The following is a 10080-nucleotide window of genomic DNA, read 5'->3' on the forward strand; positions in this document are numbered from 1 at the left end:
TGTCAAGAATGTTTTACTTTCTTACAAGCCTGAAATTCTGTGTGTCCTACTCTGCTGGAGGATGGGAAGCCAGCCAAACTTAGACCAGAATAACCATAGGCAAAATTCTGCAGTTGTTGATAATTTCCTGAAGCACGGAGTAGTGAAGGGATTTGTAGTTGTATGTAATAATCATCAGGCAAAATGGACTGAACTGATTAACTCGATTCAGTTCCCCACAGGTTAAGACATCCCAGTCCCAGGACACTGCTGACTCAGTATCCGAGGCCCAACAATCGTCGGCTGCTTCAATGACTTCCCATCAATTTCAAGACATTTGCAGATGATTGCACAATGTTCAGTATAATTTGCAACATCTCAGATACTGAAGCTGTCCATGTCAAATTGTAGCATGATCTGGACTATATTCAGACTTGGAGAAGGTGAGGACTGCAGATGCTGGAGATCAGAGTTGAAAAGTGTGGTGCTGGAAAAGCACAACTGGTCAGGCAGCATCCAAGGAGCAGGCGAATTGACTTTGAGCATAAGCCCTTCTTCAGGAATAAGGCTTGTAGACCAAGGAAGCTGAAAGATTTTTTTGTGGGGGGTGGGGGGAGAACTGGGAATGCGATAGGTACTTGGGCAAGTTGGATAAATATTGAAAAAAGTGTGGTGTTGGAAAAGCACAGTAGGCCAGGCAGCATCTGAGGAGCAGCAGAATCAACGTTTCGGGCACAAGCCCTTCTTCAGGAATGAGGCTGGTGTGCCAAGCTCTGGTCTCCAGCATCTGCAGTCCTCACTTTCTCCAAGTTGGATAAGTAGCAAGTAACATTTGTGCCACAACAGCCAGACAACAAATGCTTGTCCATGTTTAAAATGTATAATTTCATGGGCTGTGGGCATCAGTGGCTCACTGAAGATTTATCACCCAGCCCAGCCACCGTCTAACTATCTTCCTCCAAAATCGATGGCCTTACTGTTCTGTGTGTTACCATTAACCAGAGACTAAACCATACCAGCCATATAAACACTGTAGCTGCAAGAGCAGATCAGAGATGGAGAATTCTGTAGTGAGTCACTCATCTAGTCCCCAATGCCTGCACACCACCCGAGTGTGATGGAATACTCTCCACTTGTCTGGATGGGTGCTGTTCTGACAACACTCATGATGCTCAAAACCATCTAGGACAAAGTAGCCTGTTTGATTGGCAGTACATATACAATCCTAAACATTTACCACCTCCATCAGTGACACACAGCGGCATCAACAAGATGAACTGCAGCAACTCCCAAGGCTCCTTTGTTAGCACCTTCCAAATCAGTGACCGGCACCTTCTTGAAGGTCAAGGGCAGCCAGTGCACACAACACCACCACCAGCAGACTCCTCTCCAAGTTGCACACCATACTGACTTTCAAATATATCACTGTTCCTTCACTAACAGGGTTAACATCTTGAAACTTTCTAATGGTGTATCTATTGCAGTTGGGACTGCAGAAGTGCACCACCATCCCACCACATTCTGGACAGTGGCTGGGCTGGGTGATAAATCTTCAGTGAGCCACTGGTGCTCACAGCCCATGAAATTATACATTTTAAACATGGACAAGCATTTGCCAGACTCTGATTGGAAGCCAATTCCCTCTGAATGGCGATGAGAGGTGACAGTCCTGACATATCAACTATGTTTTTCTCTCTGCACATGCTGACTTACTGATTCCCAACATTCCGCTTTTATTCCATATTTCTAGTATCTGCAGTATTTCGCTTTAGTTTTAAGTTGATTGGGCCCAATGTCAGGAGCAAGCTCGCGCATCTCATGGAGTCAAACCGCATCTCTCAGGTAAACAGTTACTAATATTTATTATATAGTTGTTTGTGAATTCTTGCAGCGTGCAATTTGGCCTACAACAGTGACGAGACTTCAGAAAATACTTCATTGGATCGGCGGTACGTAAACACAAGTGTTCCTTAGTCCGGGAGAGATGAAAGGTCAACAGATGGATGTTTGATATTCAATGTAAATAATCACAAGAGCAAGTCAATTTAGTGTCAGGAGTTGAAACTGGGATTCAGATACCAGGGTGTCTGGTAGGGATAAAAATTATTTAACAAACATTGTCTTCGTGGGACGGTGGAAAAGTCATTAACGCTTTGATGCAATGAACTAGTGAGGGAACAGTTTGGAGAGTTAGCTGCTTTAACTACTGAGAATCCGGTCTTCATTCAATTCGAAGAGAAAAAAAGAGAACGTTTACGAAGAAGTCTGTGGTTTTACAATGTCTGGGGGAGGGGTAATGGGAAATCCCAGAAAGCTGGCAACATTCTGCACGTGGGTTAATGATTAATACTTATTTTTTTTAAACACAAAGAAAAACCGCAGGGGACCTCCAGCTTTTTTTAAAAAAAATCCATCCTTGAATACTGGTGCGAGGAAATCCCCGGGTGGTTGGCCTGACAATGTTTAGAATGAAATGGAGGGGGATCAGAAACACGAAACGCCTGTGTTGCTTCAGCTAGTCTCTGGTTGAGCATGCTTGGACTAAGAAGGAGGACGGGTTGCCTAGCTGCAAGTTTGCTGCCATTTAAGAAAAAAAAGAGCACAGAGACTGAGGCGGCAGAAAACAAGAGATGAATCAAAACGAGTTTAAACGCGAGATAGTGGAGTCACTTACCCAGAACAGCATGTTAAATAAAAATAGTAAATATTTAACCACGGGGTTGACGAAGGTGAAATCTTCTCCCTGCGTCCGAGTTCGAGCCATGGTGAATTAGGATCCCCCTGGATTTAAGGTGCAATTGTTTGGAAACTGAATCGGAAAAGGTCCCGCAGCAGAAATTAATTTGCATTAAAGCAGCATCTTCCGATTGCACCGAGTGTCGGACAGGCTCAAGATCAAATTCACTTGCGCTCCTCAGCGGTGATTTTTTACTTTCATAAAGGCGCAGGATTAAATTCCTGGCTAGTGTCGCATCCACTATCCCCACAAACTGGTGAAGCGGCGCTGTGAAGCAACCGAACTTGGAGAGAACCGCAAGCGGCCCCGCCTCTTGCCGCACCCCCTCACCACCGGGATCCGCCTTCTGCACTATCCCATTGGATCGGCCGCGCCAATACGTGCTTCCCATTAGCTCGTAGAAAGTGCCCATCAAAGCGCGTAACAATAGGCGGGTACGTTTTGGCCAGCAGGTTAGGTTGTTCTTCACCTGTTTTCCCACCACAGCGTGACCTCATTCAGATAGTTACAGGTGGGGAGGGTAGCAAGCAAGGATGGTGGGCGGAGGAAGTCAACTGAGAGGAGATCCGTTTTGTCGGGGGGGGGATCCTAAGGCGGGAATGGGAAGGAGTGAATTTCAACGGAAGAGGAAAATAGGGAAGGAGGAAGAAAGTTGGAAGGGTAGAACTAGGACGAATAGCAGGTAGAGAGTTGGGCGGGAGGGGTGGTTTAGCTATGATGGAAGAGGAAATTAGAGTGAGAATCTGAAGGGGTTAGAGTAAAATAACCTGGAAGGGTTTCTAGTGAGACAGTGCAAAAAACTATTGTCAGAATTGAAACGTACACAAAAGCAATTTCAGCTGAACTGACCCATTTGGAAACTGATACAATTATATTACTCTCTGTTAATGTTGCCGTGGTTGTAAAATTTGCATTGGGCCTGATCTTTTTCTTGGAGGCTGGAGCTTTCTTCCCTGTGAGCTAAATTAATCTGATGAGATATCAGAAATATGCATCGATGGTACTGTTATAACTCAATCCCTTCAAAAGGTTGCGGCTATACGTGATGGTCAGAAGGTTGGTGATGATACATTTACATATTTTATGATAAATTGAGTAGATTACTATTTAGTTCCTGTTATTCGCTTCACCTAATAAGGGCTCAAATGCTTGATTGTAATATAAGCTATTTGATAAATCGGTTTGCCAACGTATTCCTGGAGGTTTCATCTCCCGTTTTCAAATACCAGCACAGACAACTAAAGTTCCCCTTCTCCACTATTTTCACAATTAATCAATAAAATTAAATACTATTTTTCAAAGCAGCTCTGATTTTACGCCCAGTAGTTTGTAGAACTGTCCAGGAGATTAATGTTTTATTCTAGATGATTGGCAATGCATCTGGTGAGCAATTTAGGTTTGAATATCTGATGGTTGGAATGAGACAAAAGCTGACTTTTCTCCGTCCAAATTAGTTTGAAGGTGAACACATCTGGTAATAAAATATTGGAATCAAGTCTCATACTTTTTAATCCTTAAATCAGAGAGGATTGCAGTACTCCAGGTCACTTACCAATTGCCCAACCAACCTGGTTTGTTTGTATTTTTCTAATGAACCTGTTCAGACATGAACTACACACTTCTGGAGTAGGTGAGACTTGAACCCAGACCTCCTGACTCAGAATTCGAGACACTACCCAAACTTTGTGAGTGTTAGAATGTCATTGGGAGCAAGCCAATAGTCAAATGTGGGCATTATGCCTTACAGGAAAAATAACTGAGTGCTGTAAGCCCCAGTAATCTGTAGTTTTAACTGGTCAAATTTGAGCAGATCACCCGAAGGATCACTTGAGATTCTGTCAGCTTTGGACAATACAGTATTGAGTATAAATAGTACTTATCATGGGCGTTCTCCTAAAATACCCTGATGTTGTGTATCATCCCCTACTAGGAAAGCCCCCAAAATATCCCATGAAAATAATCCCCTTAAAAATCCTTTGTATCAACAACATCTGTGTGACATGTGACAAAACATAATTTTGGCTCTCAACTCTCAGAAGGTAGATGTTATGAAGTTTGCCAACACTAATGTCAGAGGCAGAGATATAAAAGGAAGGACAGAGTGAAAGACATTGAGAGACAGGGAGAAACTGAATGCAAAATAGAGACGGGAGACAATAAGAAATAGAGAGGCTGTGACACCGAAAACAGAGAAAGAACAAACTCAGAAAGAACAAACAGAATGAGAGACAGGCAGTGAAATACAGAGTGACAGAAAGTGAGATAGAAAGGACAAAGCGAAGGAGAAAGGAAACGAGTAAAGAAAAAGACTGAGTAATTAAGAAATTCTTTTTTCTTGGATGAGAGCCAGCATCCGTTGCCCATCCTAATTGCCCTTGAGATGGACAGAATGATAACTGTGGTCTCAAAGGGCATAGACCTAACGAGGGAGTCACAGAGGGAATGCAGAATGCAGATAGTGCTGAGGAGGGAAATATATCTCTGGTGGTGGGGTCTGATTGTACGCGGCGGAAATGGTGGAGGTTAATGCTCTGTATCTGGAGATTAATTGGGTGGAAGGTGAGGACCGGGGGGCGGGGGGGGGGGGCGGGGGTTCTACCCTTGTAGCGATTGGAGGGGTGGGGTTCAAGGGCAGAGGTGCAGGAAGTGGAGGAGAGATGCTGGAGGCCGTGGTTGATCACGTGGGAGGTGAAAGTCCGGTCCTTGAAATAGGAGGCCATCTAGGATGTCTTGGTATGGAATTACTCCTCCTGAGAGCAGATATGGCGGAGGTGGAGGAATTGGAAGTAAGGGATCATGTTTTTACAGGAGGGGGTATGGGAAGAGGTGTAGTCAAGGTAGCTGTAGGAGTTGTTGGGTTTGAAATAGATGTCCATGTCAAATCAGTTGCTGGAGATAAAGACGGAGAGGTCCAGGAAGGGGAAGGAGATGTCAGAGATAGTCCATGTGAACTAAAGGTCACGGTGGAAGGTGTTTTGAAGTTGATGAACTGTTAAACCTTTATTGACATTGGGAAACATTTAGCAAACGTTGATCCGCACTGTCCCACAGAAAAATGCAAGTACTGAATCCAATCACTCAGGCCAAATGTGCTCTCTCAGTTCTTGGAATATTCTTACCTATTCAACCTGACATCTTAATCGATTTAAAACACTTTGAGCCAATCTTAACTCCATAAATCTGTTTCTCGAACTGTTAAATACAACTGTATTGGGGGATCTAAGATGGCGGCGATCTGAGAAGATCACACTACAGAGCTTCGCATCGCAGCAGGAGCAGGACGGTCCCTTAACCCAGACCTAACCCAGGTCATGAGGATTTCTTGGGGTGTTGGAAAGATTGTGGAGCCCCAAGAAACATTTAAAAATTGACTTACCTGTATTTTCAGCTGTCCAGAAATGCCTAAAAAGGGAGGAGGAGCATCTGAGGCCAAGCCTGCATCTCAGCCTGCAGCAGCCTCAGAGCAGATTACTCTCCAGGACCTGGTGAACCAGCTTTTGAAATCTCGTGAGATATTGGGGAAACAGATTGAAGAGAAACTGGCTCCAGTCTCTCTCATGCTGCAAAAGCATGAGCAGCAGCTGGGAGACCTGGAGAAGAGGATGGATGAGGTGGAGCACAGGGTCACAGTGTGGAAGCTGATGCCAGTTCATTCAAGGAAGAGATCCAAGCCCTGAAGACGCAGGTTCGTAATTTGCGTGACCAAGTGGATGATCTTGAAAATAGGGGCAGGAGAAAAAACATTCGGATCATCGGTCTGCCTGAGGGTAAGGAAGGTGAGCGGCCTGCGGAATTTGTTGAAGATTGGCTTCCAAAATTCCTTGACTTGGAGACTGGTATGAGAGGATTGAAGATAGAGAGGGCTCACTGGGTCGCAGCACGGAGGTCGGGTCTGGGTCAAAGTCCTCGTCATTTCCTGGTGCGGTTCCATCATTACTGGGATAAGGAAAGAGTGATGGAGGCTTCCAGACTCCAGGGGAAGGATCCAAAGGTCCTAATTTACAAGGGGTCTAAGATTATGTTTTTTCAGGACTTTTCAGCGGCGGTGATCCAGAAACGAAAATCGTATGATGGTGTCAAGAGAAGATTGAAGGAGCTTGGGATTCAGTACTCCCTGAGATATCCGGCAGTGCTTCGGATCACCTTAGATGGATCCATGCATCTCTTTGACACATCGAAGAAGGCAAGAGACTTTGTGGACAAACTAACCTAAGTTAAACAATTGTAGTATGTATAAATATCATTGCTTGGGTATGCATTTATCATTCTGTAAAAGAAATGGAGGAAATCCGGTTGGAGCTTTGTTTTTCCCCTTTTTTTTACCTCTATTGATAATAATTTGGTTCAAACTATGTCTGGCGGTGGTTAAGATGTACACTTTAAATTTGTAAGTTAGGACATACCAAAGGATGGGTGGGGTATTTATTCCCCTTTTTTTTATAAAAGAATTTTTTTATTCATATTGATATTCTATGGGGTGTTTATTCTTTTTAGCTTGTGCTTGCGATGCAGCTCTAGCTGGGAGAAGTGAAGGTGGTTGAGATGGTTAGATGCCTATTTATGGGCAGTTTGGGACAGGTAGTTGCCCCCTCCGGGCAGGGGGTGAGTTCCCCTACTCGGCGCTATTGCCGCTTTGTATGTTGGTTTGTTTTCTGGTTTTTGTTCTTTTTTATTTTTAGTAATTTTGTATGTTTGTTAAATGTAGTGGTTTTAGTTTATGTAGTTTTTATATTTGGTTGACTATGCGACACTAAGACTCAGCAATTTGTGGTCGGGTTCCTCCTCTCTGGAATTTAAATGTAATTGCAGAAGATGATGGCTAATGGTTTGATTAAATGGTATACCTGGAATATCAAGGGAAGTCACTCACCAATTAAGAGGAAGAAGGTACTCTTGAGTCTTAGAAAGGAGAAGGTGGATATTGCTTTGTTACAGGAGACACATTTGGATGACAAGGAGCATCTGAAATTACAGCAGAATGGCTTTGACTGAGTTTATTTTTCATCATTTAATACCAGAAGTAGGGGAGTGGCTATATTGGTTAGGAAAAATTTAAATTGTTGGATGTGTTAAAGACACATACGGGAGGTTTGTAATTCTTAAAGCCTTGATAAATGGGGAAGAATATGGCATTTTAAATGTTTATTTTCCCCCAGCTCATCCCCTTAAATTCTTGGTAGATGCTTTTTCTAAACTGATAAGTCTCAAGTCTTGGCACATCATTATAGGGGGAGATTTTAACTGCCTCATGGACCCCACAGTAGACAGGTTGCCTAAAGGTCCCTTGATACCCTCTGCACAAACTAAACAGTTATTGGGTTTGTGTGGGGAATTAGGATTGGTGGACGTCTGGAGGTGTCTCCACCCTACAGGTAGGGATTTCACGTTTTTCTCCAATCTGCCCAGATGTCACATAAGGATTGATTTTTTTTCTGACCCCTGTAGTAACCCTGGATCTGGTGGCATCCTGTACGATTGGTAACATTGCCATCTCTGATCATGCTCCAGTGTACATCATGGTTAAAATTAAGGATGTTACAGTGGATTCAAGGTACTGGCGAATGGACCCCTTTATTCTCATGGACAGCAAGTTTGTGGAGTATTTCTCTAGGGAATTTCGGGCATTCCTAGACATCAACATAGACTCGGTTGATAGCTTATCTGTACTCTGGGAAACTGCCAAAGCTTATGCCAGAGGGTTAGTTATTTCATATTCCACAAATAGGAAGCGGCAGAAGGGTGAGCAGCAATGTCTCCTTGAAGCACGGTTGAAGGCAGCCGAGAAAGCCTATTTTGACAGACCCTCGTTGGTCAAACTACAGAGGATTATGGCACTGCGGTCTGCACTAAATTCCGTGCTCACGCAGACGGCAAAGAAAACTGGCTTTTGCAAAGCAAAGATTATACGAGCATGGTGACAAGCCAGACAAATACTTAGCATACCTTGCCAGAAAGAGAAGTGCCCCACAAACCATTACAGCGATTAGGGAAGGGTCTGGGAACCTAACATGTGATTCTAAAAAAATTAACATGGCGTTCCAGAGATTCTACTCTAAATTATATCAGTCTGAGAATTGTGAGGAGGGGCAGGCCAAAATGGAATCCTTTTTTAGAGATCTGAAGCTCCTGGGTGTGACTCCCGAACAACAGTCCTTTCTCAATGCCCCATTATCAGAGCAAGAAGTGCAGGAAGCTGTGAGGCAGCTTCAGAGTGGAAAGGCACCCGGTCCTGATGGACTTCCCAGTGAATTCTATAAGGGATTTATAAGTATATTGTCAGGCCCGATGCTGAATACGTTTAATGATTCATACAGTCATGATGGTCTCCCACTATCTCTGAGAGAGGCCAATATTTCACATCCTTAAAAAAGGGAAGGATCCGGAAGATTGTGCTTCATACAGGCCCATCTCGCTCTTAAATGTGGACTTTAAGATCCTCTCTAAGGCTCTTGCGTTAAGGCTGGAGACTGTGTTACCCTCTATTATTAAAGAGATCAGACGGGCTTCATAAAGGGCTCCAATAACTCTAGGAGGCTGCTTAACATAATTCAAGCATGCCAACAGCAGTCAATACAGGGATTGGTGATTTCTTTCGATGCAGAGAAGGCATTTGACCGAGTTGAGTGGCCGTACCTTTTCTATACTCTAGACCGGTTTGGTCTGGGCGAAGTTTTCATAAGATGAGTAAAGGTTCTCTACAGTGTACCTCTCGCTGCGGTCATTACCAACGGGGTACGATCAAGCAATTTTAATATTTCTAGGGGCAGCCGGCAGGGCTGTCCCCTTTCACCATTACTTTTTACGTTGGTGATTGAACCGTTGGCAGAGGCCATTCGTGGGGATCTCAATATATCAGCTCCAGAAGTGGGGTCAAAATTACATAAGATCTCGCTGTATGCAGATGATGTTCTAATTTTCTTAACAAATCCAGCAGTCTCAGTGCCTTGCCTGATACAATGCATTCACGCGTTTGGCGCTTTTTCAGGGTATAAGATTAATTTTGCTAAATCAGAGGCTATGCCTATGGTTAGTCTTACAAAAGAGTTGGCTCTTGAGAGTGACTATAAATTCCCATTTAGGTGGTCACAGGGGGTTTTTGTGTATTTGGGCATAGTCATTACTCCAGTTCTGGATTGGCTGTTCAAAGCCAATTTTACTCAATTATTTGAAAAAATTAAACAAGATCTCCAAAGATGGGAGGCACTTCCAGTCTCATGGTTGGGTCGGATAGCGCTTATTAAGATGAATATTCTCCCTTGTTTGCTGTACCCTATACGGATGCTCCCCCTGATTTTCAATAAACAAACACTCAGGAGATTGAACAGTTGGTTCAGCTCCTTTATCTGGCACCATAAACGGCCCCT

At 43.7% G+C, this 10080-nt stretch overlaps 1 protein-coding gene across 3 annotated transcripts in view; it reads right to left on the reverse strand.

Moving 5' to 3' along the window:
• The window catches only part of tspan33a (tetraspanin 33a), a 46582-nt gene extending 43605 nt beyond the window's left edge, over positions 1–2977 (reverse strand). For all 3 annotated transcript variants that reach the window (XM_043713985.2, XM_043713984.2, XM_087999424.1), the window contains exon 1: positions 2654–2977. Coding sequence is in view for 1 of the 3 variants with exons in the window: in XM_043713984.2 (XP_043569919.1) it covers positions 2654–2743 (90 nt within the window). In the remaining 2 variants the exon portion in view is untranslated. The remainder of the gene's footprint in view (positions 1–2653) is intronic.
• Between the last annotated feature and the right edge of the window lie 7103 nt (positions 2978–10080).

The sequence above is a fragment of the Chiloscyllium plagiosum genome, unplaced genomic scaffold (assembly GCF_037043375.1).
Source record: "Chiloscyllium plagiosum isolate Xiang-an unplaced genomic scaffold, Cpla_swu_hap1 HiC_scaffold_23, whole genome shotgun sequence".
Lineage (NCBI taxonomy): Eukaryota > Metazoa > Chordata > Chondrichthyes > Orectolobiformes > Hemiscylliidae > Chiloscyllium > Chiloscyllium plagiosum.